The sequence below is a fragment of the Geotrypetes seraphini genome, chromosome 17 (genome assembly GCF_902459505.1).
Source record: "Geotrypetes seraphini chromosome 17, aGeoSer1.1, whole genome shotgun sequence".
Taxonomy (NCBI): Eukaryota; Metazoa; Chordata; class Amphibia; order Gymnophiona; family Dermophiidae; genus Geotrypetes; species Geotrypetes seraphini.
In genome coordinates this window covers 40,019,851-40,045,153 of record NC_047100.1, presented here as the reverse complement: position 1 = coordinate 40,045,153, position 25,303 = coordinate 40,019,851, and the positions used below count along the sequence as shown (strand labels likewise).

Genomic DNA, 25,303 nt, shown 5'->3' with positions numbered 1-25,303 from the left:
CGAAGCCACAAGGTACAGCGTGCGGCCACCAAAAGACCCAGACTTAGCAGCACCAAGTCACAAAGAACAACCGAGAGGAACGAGGCAGTCATCTCAAACTTCACCACCTCCAGATCCACTAAGGACCAGTCATCAGACTCACGATCCAGGACATGCTCAGACCACCGAAACACGGTGCGAGCCACCAGCCCCACACAAATAGCTGCCGGGACCCCCAAGGCAGAGACATCAAAATTATACTTAAGAAGTGTCTCTAACGTACGCACCTCAGAGACCCTAAGAGCAGATCCGTCCCTAACAGGCACGGTATGCCGCTTAGGAAGTGCCGAGACCACCGCATCCCCCATTGGCGTAATTAAGGTAGCCCTATCCCCCTCCGGGATGGGATACCCAAGATCCAAGGCGCACACCAAACGAAACGGCGCCCGTAGGCCACTGCGCCAACACAAAATCCCGAAAATCCTGATGCATAGGAAAAGAGCGGGAAACAGGACAGACCCCCTGAAGCAGAGGGGCCCCCATACGCGGGGTCTCCGGTGGCGCAACTTCGAAAATGCAGCACCAAGGAGACCTGCTACATCAGGTCTAAAAGCTCATCCCTCTGAATAAAAAGTGCACCACGGACGCATCTGCTCTGGAAGACGGGAAAACCGCCGCCCCGCTGCCAGCGGGCGTCCCCTCTAGAGGATCCTGGAAGCCCGCCAAAGCAGCCAGGTCCTCAACCATGCCAACACGCTCCTCCGACCACCAATTCGCAATCCAAGCCCCCTCGCGGGCGCTTGGATGAGGGAGGAGGAAGAGGGGATGCCAAACGAAAAGAGGGAGGCAAGCCATAGGGGGCGCGGAGGGAAAACCACCCCCGAAACCCCCCAGGTGCACGTGGGACCCCCAATTGTCTGCACAAAGAAAGAAATTAAATTGGGGACAAAAAACCCCTGGGGGTCCCCAGGGACTCCCTGCCCCAGCAGGGGTCCCTGCTGAAACCTGCCCCTGTGTTTGCAATACAGGGGGAAGGTCACCTGAGGTTGCAGACAAAATGGAGGGGCCAGACAGAGAAAATGGCGAAGTTCCCGCCAAAAACGCTCCCTCCATGGCCTGTAGCGGCTGAGAAGGCTGAACAGTCCCAGCCGCTGAAACAGGCAAGTCGGCATCAGCTGTCAAAAAATCAGCTGAGAGGGAATCCCTCCGTGGGCGGTTGGGGAAGACCGGGCTTCCCCACTACTCCCAGCCGACTCGCGAGGCACCATCGGTGGGGAGCTCTGGGCGCCTGCAGCCGCTGCCGATGGAGCTCCACCACCTCACCGACCCAAACCGCCGAGTTCAGGCCGGCCGCGAGTGGCTCGCCGCTGGACCTAATTGTGTCCCCCTCCCCCGGAGAAGGGCACAATTGCTCCATACGCGACCTAGCTAGAAAAAAGTGCCGGTTAGATGAAAAAATACAGTAAAATACAGTTTTCTTAAAGGGAAAGAACCCTTCAGACCGGCACTACCTCAGGATTTTTTTTTTTTTTTACAGAACAGACTCCACAGGCTCTCGAAGCAATATGCCTTGCTTGATTTAGGGGGCAAGGCTTACTGCTGAGGTTCCTCTAAAAAAAAGTGGGGAGGTGGAGGAAGTGGGGGGAGGGACCCCGCTCGAGACCCGCCGGGTTTGACACCCCCGAGGTCGGACGGACCCCCAAACAGGGCCCGCCCAAGCGCTGTCCGGCCAAAAACAGGGACTAGAAACCCCCTAAACAAATTCCAACAGCCCTATCAAGGGAGATGGGTACAGATCACTCAACACCTGCTGGAGACTGAAAGAAGACTGAGGTAAATAGAGAAGGGAGTATATTATATACTGTCCCACAGTTTTGTTTTCAGTCTCCACCTGCTGGTCATGATTGGATATATACCCATTCGTAAAGATTAACCTCTACTGGTCTGGAGAGTGCTAAAGAATTACAGTTTTTACGGCTATGACGGGGGGGGGGGCGTGGGAGGGAATCCCCCCACTTTACTTAATAGAGATCGCGCCGCGTTGTGGGGGGTTGTAACCCCCCACATTTTACTGAAAACTTCACTTTTTCCCTGTTTTTAGGGAAAAAGTTAAGTTTACAGTAAAATGTGGAGGGTTACAACCCCCCAAACCCCCGTCGGAGCCCCTAAAAACTGTAATTTTCTGTGGCGCGCGCCTCTGTCTTGCGCTCAGTTGTTGGCGCGCGCCTTTGTCTTTCGCGGGTTGTCTATGAACCAATTCAATAAGCATTTTGATTCTGAAAAACAGAGCCCATTTGAGAGAAAGTAGAGGGTTGTTTTTGAGCCCATGAAGCTGAACTGAGGCTTTTTCACCACTTTCTTTTTCTCTTCTGGTTCTCTTGTGCTCCTTTTCCCTCTGTTTCTGCTTTGAATTTAGTGTGTGGTGTTTGATTGCAATGGTGTATTTCCTCTATCTGTGAGTGATTATTTGGCAGTACTGAGTGGAAGTGTAGGGAGCTCTATAGATATATTTGTTTATAGAGTATTTTACATACTCTTCCCTATTAATCTGGCAATTGAAATCACCCATTATTTTACTGTTGCCCTATTCTCCAGCTTTCCTAATCTCTGAAAACATTTCTTTATCTGTCTACTCATTTTGTCCCGGGGGACGGTATTATAACCCTACTTTTCTATTCCTTCCCTTCACACATGAAATTTCTATCCATAAGGATTCCACACTGCTATCTAAGTCATGCAGAATGTTTGATTCAATTCCCTTTTTAACATATAGCGCAACCCCCCCTCCCTCCAATTTGATCTACTCTAGCCTTGCGATATAATTTGTATCTAGGTAAAACAGTGTCCCATGGATTGTCCTCCTTCTACCAGGTCTCCGAGATGCCTATTATATCTATCTCATCATTCAGTGCTCTAACTCTCCTATTTTATTTTTTAGGCTTCTAGCATTTGTATATGGACACTTCAAATTGTGTTTTCTCCTTGTAACTACAGGCTGCTGAGAAGACAGGGAAAATTTGAGTCTTTTATTCTCTCTTCCTCTTAAACCCTCCTGGCTTTCTTTCACCATTATTGGAACCTCTTTATTGGGACTCCCTAAATAGCCTGTTTCAATAATATCCTTCAAGGACCCGCATGAAAGTCTACTTTGAAAAATTTAGAGCCATGGAATCGAGGGTGAAATACGCACATGGATTAAAAACTGGTTGGCGGATAGGAAACAGAGAGTGGGGGTAAATAGACAATACTCAGACTGGAAAAGCGGTTCAAGTGGAGTGCCGCAGGGTTCAGTCCTTGGGCCTGTGCTCTTCAACATATTTATAAATGACCTAGAAATTGGCACGACGAGCGAGGTGATTAAATTTGCAGATGATACAAAGTTATTCAGAGTAGTGAGGACACAGAAGGATTGCGAAGACCTACAACAAGACATAACACTTTTGAGGAATGGGCCGCAAAATGCAAATGAGGTTCAACGTGGATAAGTGCAAGGTAATGCATGTCAGTAACAAAAATCATATGCACAAATACAGGATGTCTGGTGCTATACTTGGAGAGAGCCCCCAGGAAAGAGACTTGGGAGTGCTTGTAGACAAGTCAATGAAACCGTCTGTGCAATGTGCAGCGGCGACAAAGAGGGCAAACAGAATGCTAGGAATGATTAAGAAGGGGATCACAAACAGATCTGAGAAGGCTATTATACCGTTGTACCGGGCCATGGTACGCCCCCACCTGGAATAATGCGTCCAATACTGGTCTCTGTACATGAAAAAGGACATAGTACTACTCGAAAGGGTCCAGAGAAGAGCGACAAAAATGGCTAAGGGGCTGGAGGAATTGCCGTACAGCGAAAGATTAGAGAAACTGGGCCTCTTCTCCCTTGAACAGAGGAAATTGAGAGGGGACATGATCGAAACATTCACGTTACTGAAGGGAATAGACTTAGTAGATAAGGGCAGGTTGTTCACCCTCTCCAAGGTAGGGAAAACGAGAGGGCACCCTCTAAAATTGAAAGGGGATAGATTCTGTACGAACGTAAGGAAGTTCCTCTTCACCCAGAGAGTGGTAGAAATCTGGAACTCTCTTCCAGAGGCTGTTATATGGGAAAGCACCCTTCAGGGATTCAAGAACAGGTTGGATAAATTCCTTCTACACAGATAAGGCTAGATTCAAATAGAGCACTGGTCTTTGACCCAAGGGCCGCTGCATGAGAGGACTGCTGGGCACGATGGACCACTGGTCTGACCCAGCTGCGGCAAATCTTATGTTTTTATGATACCTCACATCGAACCATCCACTCCTGGGTGACTGTCGGCTTTCTCCCGCATCTCAGTTTAAAAGCTGAACACCTAGAAAAATGTTAGCTCCTTGTCTGAGGCTTTTAATTACTAATTAATTAGTATCACAAGTTATTTTGGTGGGTTTGTTTATATATTCATAGAATTATTTTCTAACATTTTGGCTGATAGTGAGCACCTACTCACTCATAAATCTTCCTATCATTGCTGGCTGTGTTGCCAAATAAACTTTGGTCAATAAGTTGTATCCAATGCCAAATCCTGTCCCTTTAGATTTTATGATCACATGCGTGGACACAAACTGTCTAGTTCATAATTATAACTATTACATTAGATATCTTTGAGATCCTCAGCTGGCACTTTCATTGAGGTTCATGCTTACACTGCATAAGCTACTATTGTCATTTATATTCAAACAATGTAACTTTTCTGTGCATGAATTATTTTAAGGTGCGCCTCTCCCGACATGTCCATGTTTCAATAAATCTTCAAGGTCTATAAATCTTCAGGATCTATAATGCGCTGTGAAACTTTGTTTTATAATTCTTTATTCATTTTCATATGTTACAACAAGTGTATCAAATAAACTCATTAAAAAACTTAAATATACACACTTGATTAACTCACATATTAGCATCAAATTTAACATTTCTTTAGAAAATTAGTATTATATAAAGTTAAAATATTATGTAAGAAATCTAAATTTATATCATTCTTATTGAATATAATAATCCCCCATCCCTCCCTCCCTCCCAATTCAATAATACATAAAATCAACTTTATTATGAATTCATTCAAATATTGATATATTATGTAATAATCAGAAATAAAATCCCACCCCTTTCCCCTGTGAATCCTACGTGTCACGATTCTTTAGAACAGTGGATCCCAACCCTGTCCTGGGGGACCACCAGCCAGTTGGGTTTTCAAGATAACTCTAATGAATATGCATGAGAGAGATTTGCATATAATGGAAGTGACAGGTATTCAAATCTCTCTCATTAGGGATATCCTGAAAATCTGCCTGGCTGGTGGTCCCCCAGGACAGGGTTGGGACCACTGCTTTAGCAGTAATGCCGTTCTGCAGTTTATGCGGTGTACCCATGACCATCAATGAAAAGATCCAGCTGAGGATCTCAAAGATAGCTAATGTAATAGTTATAATTATGAACTAGATCAGGGGTCTCCAAAGTCCCTCCTTGAGGGCCAAATCCAGTCAGGTTTTTGGGATTTCCCCAGTGAATATGCATTGAAAGCAGTACATACACATAGATCTCATGCATATTCATTGGGGAAATCCCAAAAATCTGACTGGATTCGGCCCTCGAGAAGGGACTTTGGAGACCCCTGAATTAGACAGTAGGGGATGATTGTTATATGTTGATATTTGAACCCCTCTTAAAATTATATGCCAAATTGATATGGACCCAAACAGTTCTATTCTAGAATCAGGCTAGACAGCAACTATCCAAGTCACTTAACTCTTGTAAACTGGCTAGTAACAGATACATTTGTTTGTCTCACAGTACATTTGGGATTCAATAGTATGATTACATTTAGCTGAATCATGAGGAGACACTATAGGGAATATGTTGAGGATTGACTTGAAAGACAGGTACCGAAAGATTTGATTTTCAAATATACACACATTATTTTACAGCAAAATATGCCAACAAAATATGCAGGTGCAAAGTCCTTGGATATGTGGTACCTATGAACAATTTTCAAAGGGAAACAATGTGTGCAATTCTCCTTTGAAAATAAGGGGCAAGGTCTGTGGGTACAAAGTACTAGTGGATTATGCCCCTATAGGTGGGTTGTTTGGAAATTCCTCCCCCCCACACACACTCTAAATTAGTAATTATATTAAAAAATGTATGAAATTAAAACTTTCTTCCATATAAATGTGACTCAGAATAGAGCATGTGGACAGATGTTGATGCCATATGAACAAATCCTCCCCACCTGATAACTAAGTTTTGGAAAGAGATGAGAGGACAGATTTCCAGCTTCCAGTGCATATGATACTTCCTGGGTCCAGAAAGTCTGGCATCCAGCAATAGTCACTTGACCAGGCCAATTAAGGACCCACTCTGTACGACGTGTCTGAACAACAAAAAACAAAAAGATGCTATTATAACATTGTCATAGGAGCCAGCTCTGTGGGTGCTTAAGCATCCCCAATATTGAGCAAACCCCCTGACTATATCCAGGGAGTAATTTCCATTCCATAAGAATAGCCTTACTGGGTCAGAGCAATGTTCCATCAGAGCCCAGTAGCCCATTCTCACAGTGGCCAATCCAGGTCCCTAGTACCTGGCCAAAATCCAAGGAGTAGCAGTATCCCATGCTATCAATCCAGGGCAAGCAGGTTTAGCACAACTAATCATTTAGAAAAGTTGGCTTCTAAGCACATTGCAACTGTCGGCAAAGAAATAAACATAACCCTTAAGCCAAAGAGAAATTTTTCAATATTTACAAATGTTTCAAGTTTATTAAAATATTGATATACTGCATATAGAGAAAGAAATTCAAGTGATGTGTATAAGTTTTAAATGATCAATGTTGTGCACTGGTTAAGATGAAAAAATGAAAAAAGAATTTGGAAAAAAAAAAAGATTGATATACCGCCTATAGAGAAACACATCTGAGCGGTTTACAAATAATATATAGGGGGGTGGGGGGAAGTAATAGAGGTAAAAAGGAATAGTGAAGGGAAGGGGGAAACATGTAAGTACAATAAATGATAGGAAAGAGGGGAAAAAGGAGGGATGAAGATCAAGGATTATACTATACTCTGCAGATGAATGCAACAGAATAGAGCATAAGGGATTTAGGAGGGCAGATGGCCTAGTCATAAGTGAATATACCAAAAAGTTTTCAAGTCATTAGGATGTAATTGATTGACTATTTCATTAATATTTATGCTATGGTCAAATATCTAGGCGTATAATTGGATTCTTGTTTATCACTGAATACATAGGTGAATGATATGGTATAAAGTTCTACTACTACTACTTATAATTTCTATAGTGCTGTTAGACATACACAGCGCTGTACATTAGAACAGTGTTCTTCAACCTTTTTACACCTAAAATAATTATTTTGTGGACCGGCATCGGTCCGCAGAACGGCGGTTGAAGAACACTGGGCTAAGTCGTGGGCCAGACCCTGCCCATCTCTACCCAGTCTCCACCCCAGACCCTGCCCACATAGTCCTAATTGTAACACTATTTTTTTCCATTCATTTTTCATATATATACACAATATAATCTTATTAACAATGCATCGATTGCACCGCGGACCGGCAGTTGAAGAACACAGTTTTGAGCCTGATGCACATGCCGGCCCTGTGGACCGGCAGGAAATTTTTGTGGACCGGTGGTTGAAGAACACTGCATTAGAACATTCAAGACACGGTCCCTGCTCTGAAGACCTTACAATCTACTCAATCTAGACAAACACGAAAGTAGGGGGTTGGGGAGTTTGTCAGGCATGAATGCCTTACAGCAAGTAGGGGTTAGGAGTTAAAAGCAACCTTAAAGAAGTGGGCCTTGAGCCTGGATTTGAATACAGTCAGGGACATAGTTTGACATAATGATTCAGGGAGTCTGTTCCAGGCATAAGGCGCAGCAACAGAGAAGGAACAGAGTCTGTAGTTAGCATCAATGGCGAATGGTACTGGATTCTTTTCAATCACGATTCCATGCACTCTATAGTACTGAAACAGTTCTTATAAGAACATAAGAATAGCCTTACTGGGTCAGACCAATGGTTCATCAAGCCCAGTAGCTCATTCTCATGGTGGTCAATCCCCAAGGAGTAGCAATATTCCATGCTACCAATCCAGGGCAAGCAGTTGCTTTCCCCTATGTCTTTCTCAATAACAGACTATGGACTTTTCCTCCAAACCTTTCTGAAAACCACATTATCCGCTCTTAACACAACCTCTGGGAATGCGTTCCAGAGCTTAATTATTCTCTGAGTGAAAAATATTTCCTCCTATTGGTTTTAAAAGTATTTCCCTGTAACTTCATCGATTGTCCCCTAGGGCATCTTTTATTAAGCTGCGTTAGGGCATTAACGCACAGAATAATGCGCGCTAGACCTTTATGTCAGCATTGAGCTGGTGTTAGTTCTAGCCACATAGCGTGAGGTAATATGTGTGAGCTAAAAACGCTAGCGCACCTTAGTAAAGGAGCCACTAGTCTTTGTCATTTTTGACGGAGTGAAAAATCAATCCACTTGCACCCGTTCTACTCCACTCAGGATTTCGTAGACTTCAATCCTATCTCCCCTCAGCCGTTTCTTTTCCAAGCTGAAGAGCCTACTCATTTTAGTCTTTCCTCATACGAGAGGAGTTCCATCCCCTTTATCATCTTGGTCGCTCTTCTTTGAATCTTTTCTAGCGCCACTTATGTCCAAAGGATAAAAATGTAGGAGTGCCATTGATGTAATTAGATTTTATCGGCAGCATTTGTTTTGGTCAACCAAGACTTGCTTTTGGCTTTATTGGACAGGGTGGGTGTAGGAGGAAATGTTTGCAGATGGATGGAGGGCTTCCTTAAGAGGAAATGTTTACAAATTAATTGGCAGGGAGATATCTCCAAACAATGGCAAATGACTCAAGGTGTTCTAAGGGCTCCCCTTTATCCACTATTTTGTTTAATTTGTACTTGAGAGATTTAGGTTTGTTAATCCAGAAATGTCGATCATTTTTTATGCTGATAATGTTTTAATTCTTCCTGTATTATCTAATGTGTCTTCAGTTAAGATCTCGATCAATGTTGTATTTACAGATATTTGAAATTGGATATCGCAATACTCTTCCTTTTTTTTTTTTTTTTTTTAATCTTTATTCATTTTCAAAAATTACAAGTGTACAACAATCATTCACAAATAATTTAATCACTTGACATTCTCATTTGTAATATTCCAAATAGATAATTATATAAGAAACCCACCCCTCCCACCCATATACTAATAAATAACACTTATCAATTATTATCCTTCATAGTCCTACCCCCCTTATCTTGTCCAATATTTAGGTGTTTAAGATGTCTGATCATCAGAATAAATCGTCAATGGCCCCCAAATCTTTTTAAACTTATTATAATTGCCTTGTTGCAGTTAAATTCAGATAAGTCAACTGTAATTTGGTTAAAACCACCCTATTTAGTTCGACAAGGAGGAAAAGGAAATCAGAAGAAATTAAATTACTGGGGGTTTGGTTAGATCTTGGCCTAACAACAGAAACTGAGATTAATAATCTGATTAGGAAAAGTCAGGTTTAAAGTTAAAATTGTTGTATAGAATGAAACATTTCTTTCTAACCCAGCACATTAATAACCAGCGCTTCAGAGACTCAGTGCCTCTACTACCCGAATGATGAAACTCAAATGCAACTCCTAGTATAACAATGGGCTTCCTACTGTAACTCAAATGCTTCTCTCAGTACAACTTAAATAGCTACCTAACTTACCCCCTCTTTTACGAACACATAGTGTTGGTATTAGTGCCGGCAGCAGTGGTAACTGCTCCAACGCTCATAGAATTCCTATGAGTGTCGGAGCAGTTACTGCCACTGCCGGCACTAAAACCTACGCTATGCATTCGTAAAAGAGGGGGGTTAATGGCCATTCCTAGTATAACTTAAGTGTGCTACCCACTGTAACGCAGGTGCTATACTATCAACTATGTTTGGGCCTGTAACGCAGATGCTATACTATCATTTATGTCATGTCTGTAATGGAAATGCTGCATTATCAACTATGCTATGTCCACCAAGACTGTATTATCACTTTTGTCATGTCTATATTGTGAATGCACTCTTGTAACCTGTTCTGGGCTCCTTTGGGAGGACAGGTTGAATAAATAAATAAATAAATAAATTGGCCAGTCTCTTGTACTTACTTCCATAGATTATTGTAATATTTGCTTATTAGGTATTCCTGCTAAACGAACTAAGAGGTAACCCTGGGCAAGTGAGAAGTCCTGCATCTTGAACATCTCCTTCTCTACAAGTTTTTTGTTATTATCTGTTGATGGCATATTTTGTTATAAGAACATATTAGATGTTATATAGTTTAATTTGTAAACCGCTTGGAACTTTGCGGTTAAACAGGCTATAAATGTGGAATTAAATTAAATAAGAAGAGCTCCCACCACCACAGATCCTCTCCACAGACCGGGGGTGGTAAATATAGCCTGCACCCTGAAACCCAGGGGATTTTCATTCAGGATGCATACAGCCTACGCTTAAACCCCTGACAAGATCAAGCGGGCAAGTGAGCTCCCAGGGGAATGGACCCAGAGTCAAAGAAAGGTGGCACACAGCAGGCTGGCTCTACAGATCCACTAAAGTTTCTCCATGAAGCAGCAGTCTGGATTTGTGGGACTGCATCCTTTTCTCCGACATAGGACCATCGGAAAGGGGTCTCAAGGCACCGAAGCCACCAAGAAAGACCGAACTTTAAGCGAAAAAAAGAAAAAGAAGCCGAGCAATTCAAAAGACTTCTGCACAGATTGCTCACAGAAATTGAAACTGTATATGGCTCTAGCTCTTAGTCTAAGGGGGAGGAGCATGTGCTCAGAAAAGTGTTGGATTTCTGCAACTCCCCGGATTGCGGGTTGGGATTGAACACTTAGTGTATGGGGACGTAACAGAATTAATGTTTAGGGTGACTTCATCAACAGTGAAATATCTTCCCCATACATATAGTACTCTGCCCTACCCAGCCATTTCCTATCACATAGTCAATGCATTAAATGTATGTGCTTGTCTGAAAATTATATAAAGTTCTGGAAAAGAATGGCTTACCACTGGATAAGCTACGATAGACCTTCTGATATATTCTCGTATAGTGGCTTTCATGACTCTCTCAACCTCTAGAAGCCAGTCCTCCACATTACCAGTGGGATAGATAGCAGAAGAGAGCATTACTTCTTCCCCTTCTCCTGAGTACATGTGAGTAATTTGCAGGTCCTCCTGGAACAAGAGCTGGAGGGGGCCGGGGGGGGGGGGGGGGAATGACGACGACAACAAAATAAGAACAAGACAGACATCATCGGCTTAGAAGGAAGAAATTCCATTAACTTGCCATTTTTCCAGCCACAACACACAAATTTAGCTGCATTAGGCACAGTCAACAAGAAGCAAAGATCATGGATAGATCAGGAAACAAATGTCAGACTGCATTTTCAAACATTTGCATATTATTCTTCACAGCGAATGTATGTCTGTGGATGCTTTGTGGCCAAATCAAATAACCCAAATAGACAACATAGGTAAAAAAGCCCAGTTACTTACCTTAACAGGTGTTATCCAGGAACAGCAGGCAGATATTTGCACACATGGGTGATATCACCGACGGAGCCCCAGTATGGACTTGTAAAGTGAATCACAACTTTAAGTTTAGAAAGTTCACGATCAGCCCGCATTGCGCATGCACGAGTGTCTTCCTGCCTGATGTAGGTGCACAGTCCCTTCAGTTAAGATAAGCCAGCTATGAAGCCAACCAGGGAAGGTGGGAGGGTTGTGAGAATATCTGCCTGCTGTCCCTGGATAACACCCGTTACGGTAAGTAACTGTGCTTTATCCCAGGACAAGCAGGCATCATATTCTCACACACGAGTGACCTCCAAGCTAACTAAAATGGGATGGAGGGAGAGCTGGCCTTTAAGAAAATAAATTTTGCAAAACTGACTGGCTGAAGTGCCCATCCAGTCTGGAAAAAGTTTCCAGACAATAATGTGAAGTGAATGTATGAACTGAGGACCAGGTGGCAGCTTTACAGATTTCCTCAATAAGAATAGATGTGAGGAAAGCAACAGAAGCTGCCATAGCTCAGACTTTGTGAGCAGTGACACGACTTTCCAGGGGCTGTCCGGGCCGAGTTTAGCAGAATGACATACAGGCAGCCAACCAGTTGGAAATCATTCTTTTGGAAACAGAATGACCCAACTTGGTATGATCAAAAGAGACAAAAAGTTGGGGAAATGTTCTATGTGACTTTGTCCTGTCGATGTAATAGGCTCAAAGCATGTTTACAATCCAGGGTGTATAGCGCGGTTTGTCCAGGATGAGAATGAGGCTTAGGGAAAAAAACTGGGAGAACAATCGACTGATTGAGATGAAACTCTGTAACAACTTTTGGTAGAAACTTAGGATGCGTGCGTAGAATCACCTTGTCATTGTGAAACGCTGTGAAGGGTGAATCTGCCCCAACACTTGCAACTCACTGACTCTCCTGGCAGATGTAAGCGAGATCAGATAAACAACCTTCTAGGTGAGATGAGATGAGATGTGGCCATTGGTTCAAATGGTGGCTTAATCAATGTGGAAAGAACTACATTAAGGACCCAGACTACAGGAGGTGGTTTAACACTGAAAATACCTTTCATGAATCTGGAGACCAAGGGATGATCAGGAAGAGGTTTCCCCTCAACTGGCACTTGAAAAGATTTACTAGCACTAAGATGGACTCTGACAGAAGTAGACATGAGACTAGATTCAGACAGATGGAGTAGATAATCCAACACCAATTCCACCGACAAGGAAGTTGGATCATGATGAAGAATACACCAGGAAGAAAACAGAGCCCACTTTTGTTGGTAACACTGTTGAGTGGCCGGCTTCCTGGAGGCGTCAATAATATTATGTACAGGCTGAGAAAGATGTGATGATGTCAGCCCAAGATTTACCAAGCTGACAGGTGTAATGATTGCAGGTTGGGATGAAGAAGAGCTCCATGATTCTGTGTAAGCAGAGAAGAAATATTGGAAGAGGTATGGGCTCGTGGTGCTGAGTTGAAGTAGAAGTGAATACCAATGCTGTCTGGGCCACGAGGAGCTATGAGTATCACGGTGGCTGGTTCCTGTTTGAGTTTGAAAAGAGTTTTCAAGATGAGAAGAACAGGAGGAAACACAGAGAAATATTTGCGTCCAATCCAGGAGAAACGCATCTGCTTCAAGTCGGTGAGGTGAGTAAAGTCTGGAGCAGAACTGGGGCAACTTGTGATTATGGGGAGCAGAGAATAAGTCTACTTGAGGTGTGCCCCATTGTGAGAAGATGGATTGAAGAATTGTCGAGCTGAGTGTCCATTCGTGAGGCTGAAGAATTCTGCTGAGGTTGTCTGCCAATGAATTCTGCTCATCTTGTATGTAGACTACTCTCAGGAAAATGTTGCAGGCCATCGCCCAAAGCCAAATCTTTTGAGCTTCCTGACAAAGGGGAAGAGAGCCCGTGCCTCCTTGCTTGTTTATGTAGTACATTGCTACTTGATTGTCCATGCAAAAGAGGAGGACTTGATCGCTCAGAAGATATTGGAAAGCTTTCAGCGCATAGTATATCGCTGTGAGCTCCAGCAAATTGATGTGGAATTTGTGTTCCTTGGTAGTCCAAAGGCACTGTGTTTGAAGACCGTTCATGTGTGCCCCCAAGACGTATGGAGAAGCATCCATCGAGAGCACCTGTTGATGAGAAGGCAGATGAAAAAGGAGACCTCTGGATAGATTGGAGAAGGTCATCTACCAGTGGAGCGACTGCAGAAGAGATATGCTGTGAGAGCGGATCTGTCGCCTGAGACCACTGAAAAGCGAGGGCCTGCTGAGGAGTGCGAAGATGCAGTCTGGCAAGTGGGGTGACATGAACTGTGGAGGCCATGTGGCCTAGGAGAACAATCATGTGCCTCGCAGAAATTGTTTGGAGCTGAAACATCTGTTGACAAAGATGAAGTAAAACGGTTAGGCAATCTGGAGGAAGAAACACCCTCATAAGAGTAGTGTTCAGAATAGCCCCGAAGAACTGGAGATGTTGAGTTGGCTGCAGGTTGGACTTTGGGAAATTGATTTCGAAGCCCAAGACTTGAAGTAAAGAAATAGTATGAGTCGTCGCCTGAGTCACATCCTGAGACGATGAAGCCTTGATCAACTAGTTGTCCAGATAAAGAAACACCTGGAGACCTTGGGATCGGAGGGCTGTTGCCACTACAATTAAACACTTCATGAAGACTCTGGGAAAAGATGCCAGGCTGAATGGAAGGACTTTGCACTGGTAGTGACGGTGGCTGATTTGGAATCAAAGGTATTTCCTGGAAGCTGGATGGATTGGTATATGGGCGTAAGCTTCCTTGAGGTCCAGAAAGCATAGCTATTCGTTCTGAACCAATAGGGGATAGAGAAGGGCCAGAGAGAGCATTCAGAATTTCTCCTTGACGAGATATTTGTTGAGAACTCTGAGATCCAGAATGGGTCATAGTCCTCCCCATCTTTGGAACCAAGAAGTATCAGGAGTACAATCCTTGATCGTATTGAGAGGAAGGGACCTCCTCGATGGCATTGAGGGATTGAACCTCTTGGAGTAGCAGAGAGGACTGTGTCAGGTTTAAAGCAGACTCTCTTGAAGGATGATTGGGAGGAAGGGGTGAAAGTGAAGGACATAACCCTGACGAATGATGTTGAGGATCCAAAGATCTGATGTAATGAGCTCCCAGTGACTGATGTAAATCTGAAGGCGTCCCCTGATCGGCTGAGGCAGAGATTGGAGCAGAGGAATAGTGGCTATGCTCTGAAGGAACATGTCAAAAAGGCTGGGCAGGCTTTTGAGAAGCAGCCAGTTGTTTAGACTCTGTCTACAAGGAGGAGGAGGAGCAAGAGCAATAACCTTTGCAGTATATCTGCGTTGGTAAGAAGCAGGTTTAAAAGGGTGAGCAGGTGTAGGCTTCTTTTCAGGCTTCACCAGCACATCCCATCTGGTTTTGTGAGCTTTTGTGTGGCAGTGTTAGTGGAGTCTCCAAAAAGCTCGTCACTGAGACATAGAACATTGGCTAGACCAGGGGTGTCCAACCTTTTGGCTTCCTTGGGCCGCATTGGCTGAAAAAAATGTTTCTTGGGCCGCAAAAACACGCAAACGCTGCAGTAAGACAGAGGAGTGAGCTGGGAAGACTGTAAACACCCGGGGGCAGCAGAGGAAAACACTGCATCGCCCTCGACCAGGGCTGCACAAAATACTTCATGGGGCTGCATGTGGCCCTTGGGCCGCAGGTTGGACACCCCTGGGCTAGACGGTCTTGGTGGTTGACATTGAGGTCTGAAACACGCAACCACGCAAGACGTCTCAGCCACCAACATAGCAGCTGCTCGAGAGGTGAGTTGAAAGGTGTCATAAGCGGATCTCACCATATACTTACGAAGCTGGAAAATAGTAGCTATAAGATGTTGAAAATTCTTGGCTTTAAATGAAGGGATGTATTTTTGGAAAGATTAAAATTGTTTGACAAGGTGTTTCAGGTAGCAGGAAAAGAAGTTGTAATGCCCTGCCCTGTTCACATTGAGTTTTGGTAGAGGCGCCTGCCAAACTTGTCCATGGTTCTTCCTTCTCTGCCAGGAGGACCAGATGCATACACACTAGCTCCTGAGGACTTGTTCAACGTGGACTCCATCACTAGTAACTCAAGGAGCAATTAAGGCTTATCAAAGCCCAGTAATGGCACCACTTTGTGGAGAGATTCCAGCTTTTTGGGGGCTACTGGCATGGAAAGAGGAGACTCAAAGTTCTTATAGAAAGTTTATTTAAGAATGGCATGGAGAGGAAGTTTCAATATGTCCTTAGGAGGAAGGTCATAATCTAGAGTTTCAAAATATTCTGTCTCCAAAGTGATATCCAGGTCTTTTGCTAACTGGTGCATAAATCTGGAGAAGGAAAGCTTCTCTGAAGGAAACAAGGCTCTGATAGGTGAATGTCGAGGAGAACCAGAAGCAGAAGAATCCTCCTCTGTAGTTGATGGTGGTTCAAGCTCAGAATCTCCCGAGAGATCAGAATCTCTTAACAAAGAAGATGAACAGTGCCGACGGGTCGGTTCTGAGACCTCAAGGTGTTTAGACTTGTGCGAGAACTTGCCCAATCATGCCGGTGTAGCCTTTCGAGATTTAGCAGAGGACCGGTGCCAGAATGGTGGAATGCTCGACTACTGTGTTGAGGATGTCCGCACCAGAGAAGTAGTGACAGGAGTTGGTTGGCACCGTGAGCAGCTCAGACCGGACCGGTTCCTGAAGAGTTGTGCCGACAACTGCACAAGCGGGAATGGCACCTATAGATGAAAATGCTACCCTAGTCCCTCCCAAAGCAGGTTGTCCATCTTCTGCTTAAGGGAGAGCGCTGGTACCGTTTGCTTCTTTTTTGCCAGTACAGGTGGTTTTTTGACATGGTCAGGGGGTGGAGGATGAGGAGGCCGAAGAGGCACTCGTCGATATTAGAGCCATGCGTTTACGGGACTTATGCGAGGTTGGCATGACTTGGCTCAATGCAGCTTTGACCTGCGTCCCAGAGGGGAAGTGGAAGGCTTCTTAGCTGGCCTACCCAGAGACATGGTAAATTGCAACACCGGAGTTAAAGTTGGTGGATCCACTGAAGTTGAAGATCTTGGTGTCATCTTGGTCGGCGTGGGCAGTATCGTTGATTAAGTCGGCTCTGCTTCCATTGTGACGCCAAAAAGCTGTTTTTGCTGAAGTAACCAGTTCTTTAAAGCGCACTTCTGGAGGGAAGATATGCGAGAACAGGACTCGGGACAGTGCTCGGGCCCCAGACACTGGAGGCACCAGTGGTGAGGATCGGTAATGGATATGGCCCGAGCACAGCAACCACACTTTTTGAAATCCATCAACGGGCAGGACAGGGATGGAAAGACCGCTGTTGAAAAATTGAATTTAATGTTGAAAGGAATTCAGAAGGCCTCGCCGGGCTGAAAGCCCACAACAACAAAAGAAAAAGGGTATTCCTCTCCCTTTTTTTTTTTTTTTTTAACTAAAAAAGAAGAAAGAGAAAAAAGTGACAAAAAGCCACAGGCAGCGAAATAGAAAAAAAATTTCAATAAACATTGAACGCGACTTCTTAGTAACATAGTAACATAGTAGATGACGGCAGATAAAGACCCGAATGGTCCATCCAGTCTGCCCAACCTGATTCAATTTAAAAATTTTTTTTTTTTTTTTTTTTTCTTCTTAGCTATTTCTGGGCGAGAATCCAAAGCTTTACCCGGTACTGTGCTTGGGTTCCAACTGCCGAAATCTCTGTTAAGACTTACTCCAGCCCATCTACACCCTCCCAGCCATTGAAGCCCTCCCCTGCCCATCCTCCTCCAAACGGCCATACACAGACACAGACCGTACAAGTCTGCCCAGTAACTGGCCTAGTTCAATCTTTAATATTATTTTCTGATTCTAAATCTTCTGTGTTCATCCCACGCTTCTTTGAACTCAATCACAGTTTTACTCTCCACCACCTCTCTCGGGAGCGCATTCCAGGCATCCACCACCCTCTCCGTAAAGTAGAATTTCCTAACATTGCCCCTGAATCTACCACCCCTCAACCTCAAATTATGTCCTCTGGTTTTACCATTTTCCTTTCTCTGGAAAAGATTTTGTTCTACGTTAATACCCTTTAAGTATTTGAACGTCTGAATCATATCTCCCCTGTCTCTCCTTTCCTCTAGGGTATACATATTCAGGGCTTCCAGTCTCTCCTCATATGTCTTCTGGTGCAAGCCTCCTATCATTTTCGTCGCCCTCCTCTGGACCGCCTCAAGTCTTCTTACGTCTTTCGCCAGATACGGTCTCCAAAACTGAACACAATACTCCAAGTGGGGCCTCACCAATGACCTGTACAGGGGCATCAACACCTTCTTTCTTCTACTGACTACGCCTCTCTTTATACAGCCCAGAATCCTTCTGGCAGCAGCCACTGCCTTGTCACACTGTTTTTTCGCCTTTAGATCTTCGGACACTATCACCCCGAGGTCCCTCTCCCCGTCCGTGCATATCAGCTTCTCTCCTCCCAGCATATACGGTTCCTTCCTATTATTAATCCCCAAATGCATTACTCTGCATTTCTTTGCATTGAATTTTAGTTGCCAGGCATTAGACCATTCCTCTAACTTTTGCAGATCCTTTTTCATATTTTCCACTCCCTCTTCGGTGTCTACTCTGTTACAAATCTTGGTATCATCTGCAAAAAGGCACACTTTTCCTTCTAACCCTTCAGCAATGTCACTTACATACATATTGAACAGGATTGGCCCCAGCACCGAACCCTGAGGGACTCCACTAGTCACCTTTCCTTCCTTCGAGCGACTTCCATTAACCACCACCCTCTGGCGTCTGTCCGACAGCCAGTTTCTGACCCAGTTCACCACTTTGGGTCCTAACTTTAGCCCTTCAAGTTTGTTCAACAGCCTCCTATGAGGAACTGTATCAAAGGCTTTGCTGAAATCCAAATAAATTACATCTAGCATATGTCCTCGATCCAGCTCTCTGGTCACCCAATCAAAAAATTCAATCAGGTTCGTTTGGCACGATTTACCTTTTGTAAAGCCATGTTGCCTCGGATCCTGTAACCCATTAGATTCAAGGAAATACACTATCCTTTCTTTCAGCAACACTTCCATTATTTTTCCAACAACTGAAGTGAGGCTCACCGGCCTGTAGTTTCCTGCTTCATCCCTGTGACCACTTTTATGAATAGGGACCACATCCGCTCTCCTCCAATCCCCAGGAATCACTGGCTCTGCGGAAACTAAGAAACTGAAAGGACCACTTGCCTACTTCGGGTGGGAAGGCACTCATGCATGCGCAGTGCGGGCTGATCACAAACTTTCTAAACTTAAGCTGCGATTCACTTTTCAAGTGTCCATATCGGAGATCCGTTGGTGATGTCACCCATGTGTGAGAATATGCTGCCTGCTTGTCCTGGGATAACTGATATTTATCCAAAAATTGCCAAAACCCACAAGAGTTATTTATCTAATTTTAATATTCCAATGCAAATATTTTATGCCTAGTTTTTATTTTATTCATGCATGATTAATAATAATTTTAATATTTACAATTTATATAGGGGAAAAAGATCTCAGAGAGAAAATAATTGTGGCTCCAAAAACCACGGTTGTTCTTTTCTATCCCTATTGAGTAATATCTAATAATAATAATAACAGTTTATATACCGCAGGACCGTGAAGTTCTATGAGGTTTACAATGATTAGAAAGGTGCTACAAATAGAGTAGAACTTACATAGTTGAAGAATAGTGGCTAGCAGTTTAAGGGAACAGTTGTGATGGGGGGGATTGAGGTGGGAGATTGTGATGGGAGAGATTGTGCAGATTCGCTACCTAGGTATTTCAAGAACAGGTATGTCTTTAGGTGTTTCCTAAATTCACCATAGTTATTTGCGTTTATAGTTTTTCCAAGTCTTTGTCCCATAATGCCGCCTGGTAAGAGAGAAGATGCTGAGATGGTGTCTTTTAAATTTACATCCTCTAACTGGTGGGGAGATGAACTTTGGGTGCGTACCTCTCTTGTGTCTATTGGTTGAGAAGTGGAAGAGGTCATTTATATATTGAGGGGCTAAATCGGTTAGTACCTTAAAGCAAAAGCATCCCAGCTTGAACTTCGCACGTGCCTCCATTGGCAGCCAGTGCAGGAGTCGGTAGGAAGGGGTTATGTGTTCTGACTTCTTCAACCCAAGGATCAATCTGACCGCCGCATTCTGCACCAGTTGCAGTCTCTGTATGTTCTTCTGGGAGATTGCCAGATGGGCGATGTTACAATAATCGAGATGGCTTAGTATTAGGGATTGCATGAGAATTCTGAATGATGAAGCGTTAAAGTATGCTCTAATAGACCTAAGCTTCCAGAGAGTAAAAAAACCTTTTCTGACTAGGGAGCTCACTTGGTCTTTCATGGTTAGGCCTTGGTCCAGTATTATCCCCAGAATCTTCATTGTAGGTTGAATATGGTAGCTGAGTTTGTTGATGCATAGTGGTGTTGTGGTGACAAGTGGGTGTTGCGAGGTCACAAAGAATTTAGTTTTTTCTGGATTGAGCTTCAGTCTGAATTCTATTGTCCATTGTTCCATCAAGTTTAGTACTTCTGTAGCCATGGGGGTAGCTTCAGAGAGAGAAGTGGTGAACTGGATAATGATTGTAAAGTCATCTGCGTAACTGAATAATTTTATACCTCGCTGGGCCATCTGTGCGCCTAGTGATGACATGTAAACATTGAACAGCAGTGGGGATAGTGGTGACCCCTGTGAAACGCCAGATTGGTTTCTCCAGGTATTAGAGAGGTTGTAATTGAAACGTACTTGGTACTTGGTAGGTGTGGGACAAAAGGAAACCTTGGAACCAGTTTAGAACCTCGCCTCTGATGCCAATTGCGTCTAAGCATTGTAACAATTTCTCATGATCGACTAAGTCAAAGGCTGAACTCACGTCAAATTGCATGATCAGGGCGTTATGGCCCTTGCTGAATAGGGAGCGTACGTAATCCAGGATCGCTGCGATCACTGTTTCGGTGCTAAACAGAGGTCTGAAGCCAGATTGGGTTTCATGTAAAAGAGAGAACTGATCAAGGTATTCCATCAATTGGGTATGTACCAGACCTTCCATGATTTTTACAAAGAGTGGGATGGATGCTACTGGTCTATAGTTGGTTACCAAAGCTAAGGATTGTTTACGATTTTTGGAATTGGGGTAATTATAATGTGACCGTTATTAGTTGGGAATTTTCCAGTTTTAAAATTATCGGTCAGATAGTTCCACAATGTTAGTTTAAAGTTTAATGGTGCTGCTTTCATAATGTCAGGGGGACAGGGATCAAGCATGCAATGTGATTTAGTGTACTTGTTATATAGTTTGATGTAATTATTCCATTCTAAATCTTGAAAGGAATTCCAAATCATATTCACTGGTATTTCATTTTCTTGTATGTTGGCTATTTGTTGTGCACATATGTTGTTTGTCGAACAGTTGTTTCTTAGGTTTATGATTTTTGAATTAAAATGTTGAGCTAGATCATTTGCTGAAGGTGGCTTAGTATTATGCATGGATTGAGTGTGGCGTGTGGTGTCAAATAAATTTGTAACCAAGTTGAACAGTTCTTTTGTGTTGATTCCTTTAAAACTGTTATTAGATGTATTAATTCTGGATGAATGGAATGCTTTTTGTTTTTCTTTTATCAATAGTTTGTAGCTCTTGACGTTGCATCTCAAATTGTTTTGCTCTGATATTTTTCCTGTTTTTTTTCCAGGTCCTTTCTAGTCATCTAACTAATTGTTTCATTTTTAATAGTTCGGAGTCGAACCATTTATTATATTTATTTGAGCAATTTTTACTATTTCGTTTGGGGGCAATTTTATCTAGAATGGATGTGCTTGTATTCATCCAATTATCCCAAAAGTCATCCCCTTCTCCTATTTCCTCTCGTAATTCATAATGTGCCCAGAATTCCTCTGGGTTAATATCTAAATCTTCAATGCTTGCAAAAATTAACCAAGTCAATTTTAGTAAAAAAAAAAAAAAAAAGAAATTAAGTATACTCAAATATATACTCTGTTCCTGCAGCAATTTTCAAAGTGAAAGCATGCATGTACTTCTCCCTCTGTATTTGCGGTTTCCACAATCGCGGTTTCGATTATTCGCTGTTTTTTTACCTCTGGTTCCTCCCACTCGAATTAGGTCATCTATGGTTGCAGAGAAAAATTTTGCTGTGTTTTTCCAAGCACCGATACGCAGGGTGCACAGAGATAGATTGTGAGCCCGCCGGGACAGATAGGGAAAATACTTGAGCACCTGATTGTAAAACCACTTAGATAATCTTGATAAGCGGTATATAAAAACTTAATAAACTTGAAACTTGAAACTCACAGATTACCAGCCTCTTTTCAAGAATAAGTCAAAAGAGACCAAGTCACATGCATTTTGCACTCTCCCCAGTCAGCATGCCTCCTCCCCCTGTCCACGGTCCAGTATATTTCCCTCCACGTTCCTACTGCGACCAAGGTCTGGCATCTCTCGCTCATTCTCAAATCTCACTGGTTCTACCTTCAAACTTGTCTCTGAGGTTGCCGGCAGTGGCGGTAGTTTACATGGGGTTGCCTGCGGCAGCCCTGGAGCTTTCCCTCCACCACGTCCTGCCCAGCTGGAAGCAGGAAGTTGAGTCAAGATGGGAGGCGGAATGCGGAACAGGGAAAGTGGTTGCGTCAGAGGGGGAGAGGAGATGAGGTAAGGCTGGAATAAGGTTGAGCTACCAGAACGTGAGATTGTTATTCACAGTTTCACCAAATGCAGGAGGGTTCTTAAAGGAAAACCGTGAACATATGAAAAGGTTATTCGCGGTTTTACAGTATTCGTGATCATGTGGATCCCCTAACTCCCGCGAATACGGAGGGAGAAGTGTACTTTTACTTTGAAATTCTGTGCAAACCCCATAGGGAAAATTGCTCAAACTTTGCAAAAATGAGGATAAATTTCAAAGCCAGTTTACATTGGTAAATAGGAATGTACACAACTTGGCTATCTGAATATTCTCTTCTCTCAATCCAGCTAAACGTGTGTATTGTATCATAATGCATTTACTGGAGGAGTGTAGAGGAAAGTGTTTAGGTAAGGAGGGAGGAAAGTAATACAACTAGACAGCATGTTTTTGTTATTGAGTGTTATTGCACATGAAAAAAACCCCCACAGATTTAAATGTCCACAGGTATTTTGTATTCTTGTTTCAAATTAAAAGGATGTTCATACTTTTTCTTTGAAAATTGGCACATAGTCCTTAGGTAAAGAGTACAAATAATCTTTGCCCCAATGTGAAAAATTTGAAAATTGCTTCAGTATTAAAAAAGTGATTTATTATTTTTTTCCCTTTGAGATCTGGAATAGCTCCCCCATCAGTATGGAGCAAGCATCAGATTAGATCATGAAAGGAAAATGCCATTAAGACATGGGACATTCCATTATAACATATATCCAGTAAATCATGGAAAATAGAAACCCCCCTTTTTAGTAAAAATATAAGTAGCAGCTAGTTTTTATTAACTTACCCGTGCAATATTCTCAAAACATTTGCGCAAGTGAGGCTGCACAGCTGTGGGGTCTTTTGTCTGGGACAGTATCTCCAGCAGCTCATCATCTGAGAGGAAATAGAACCTGGAACAAAGAGAACAGGGGGGGGGGGGGGGGGGGGTGAAAAGCAGTTAATTGATGTTCACCACAGCTTTTATGTCAGTTCAGTTCTTTATAATTTTTTTTTTTTTTAATTCTTTATTAATTTTTAAACTTTCATCAAGTGTACAAAATTCACAATAAACACTATTAATTAGACCCCTTGAACATCTTATCAGTGTATCTTATAAATATAAATGCAATCCTCCCCCCACCCTCCTTCTAAGCCCATTATTCATTATAAGATCATAAACCCTCCCATTGAACCCCTTCCCTCCTTCAACTAAGTGGTGTATAATTAATAGAAAAATGGCATTTAATCATGACAAAAAGATGTTAATGGCTCCCATATTTTTATAATACTTTTATACTTTATAATTTTGGATAAAATACAGTAAAGAAATGTCTCAACAACTTCACTAGAAACACAAGCAATTTATTGTTAACAAAACTTCACCAAGTGTTTGCTTACAAAGTATCCTGAAAAAGAATGGCTGGAATGCTAGCTAGAAGCTACTACTACTACTTCTCACTTATATAGAGCTGAAAGGCATACACATTTTGACATTTATAAACATCCCTGCTCAGAAGAGCTTATAATCTAACTTGGACTGACAAGACATGACAGAGGGTAGGGGATGCAGAACTCAAAGTAAGAGGAGTTAAGAGTCGAAAGCCCACTCAAAGAGGTGGGCTTTTAAACAGGCCTTGAACACTGCCAAAGACGGAGAACACCATAGGGATTCGGGCAGCTTGTTCCAAACATACGGTGCAGCAAAGCAGAAGGTTCGGAGTTTGGAGTTGGCAGTTAGATTCTCCATGGTACATTTTACTTGTTTTTCTTTTAATTTAATATTTTGTAAACTGCATTGAACTTCCAGGTTACGCGGTCTAGAAATCTGATTTTATGTTATGTTATAGGAGGGAGTTACCAGTTGAGCGGAGCTCAAGGGGGGGGATCATAGGAGGAGATAAATGAAGAGAGTAGTGAGGGGCAGCTGAGTGAGTGCATTTGTAGGTCAGTAAGAGGAGTTTGAATTGTATTCGGAAATGAATGAGAAGCCAGTGAAGTGACTTTAGGAGAGGAGTAACATAAGTCAAACGGCTCTCCTGGAATGAGTCGTGCAGCCGAATTCTGGACCTATTAGAGGGGAGCGAGACGACTACCGTATTTTCGTGGATATAACGCGCACACGGGTATAGCGCGCAGAAACCACACTTGTATGTACGGAAACTTTTGTATACAGCGCTCATGGGTATACCGCGCATGCTGCCCGACTCTCCTCTGGCCACCCCGACTCTCCTTTCGCCCTCCCCGACTCTCCTCTGGTTGCCCCGACTCACCGTTCACCCGCCCGACTCTCCTTTCGCCCTCCCCGACTCTCCTCTGGTTGCCCCGACTCACCGTTCACCCGCCCTGACTTTCGGTGCACTGCCCCGCCTCTCCGTGCGCTGTCCCGACTCTCCGTTCACCTGCCCTGACTTTCCGTGCACTGCCCCGCCTCTCCGTGCGCTGTCCCGACACATTACGGGCAGGAGGGATCCCAGGCCCTCCTGCCCTCGACGCAAACCCCCCTCCCCCCCAACGACCGCCCCCCCCCAAGAACCTCCGACCGCCCCCCCAGCCGACCCGCGATCCCCCTGGCGACCCCCACGATCCCCCCACCCCCCTTCCCCGTACCTTTGGTAGTTGGCCGGACAGACGGGAGCCAAACCCACCTGTCCGGCAGGCAGCCAACGAAGGAATGAGGCCGGATTGGCCCATCCATCCTAAAGCTCCGCCTACTGGTGGGGCCTAAGGCGCGTGGGCCAATCAGAATAGGCCCTGGAGGCTTAGGTCCCACCTGGGGGCGTGGCCTGAGGCACATGGTCGGGTTGGGCCCATGTGCCTCAGGCCGCGCCCCCAGGTGGGACCTAAGGCTCTAGGGCCTATTCTGATTGGCCCACGCGCCTTAGGCCCCACCAGTAGGCGGAGCTTTAGGATGGATGGGCCAATCCGGCCTCATTCCTTCGTTGGCTGCCTGCCGGACAGGCGG

The 25,303-nt window shown here is 43.8% G+C and overlaps 1 protein-coding gene across 6 annotated transcripts in view; it reads right to left on the bottom strand.

Moving 5' to 3' along the window:
• The window catches only part of DNAH1 (dynein axonemal heavy chain 1), an 813,109-nt gene that overhangs the window by 400,303 nt on the left and 387,503 nt on the right, over positions 1 to 25,303 (bottom strand). For all 6 annotated transcript variants that reach the window (XM_033926650.1, XM_033926656.1, XM_033926654.1 and 3 more), the window contains 3 exons: positions 23,147 to 23,252; positions 11,098 to 11,277; positions 6,243 to 6,383 (listed from right to left, as the gene is read on the bottom strand). In XM_033926650.1, the coding sequence (XP_033782541.1) occupies positions 6,243 to 6,383; positions 11,098 to 11,277; positions 23,147 to 23,252 (427 nt within the window). The remainder of the gene's footprint in view (positions 1 to 6,242; positions 6,384 to 11,097; positions 11,278 to 23,146; positions 23,253 to 25,303) is intronic.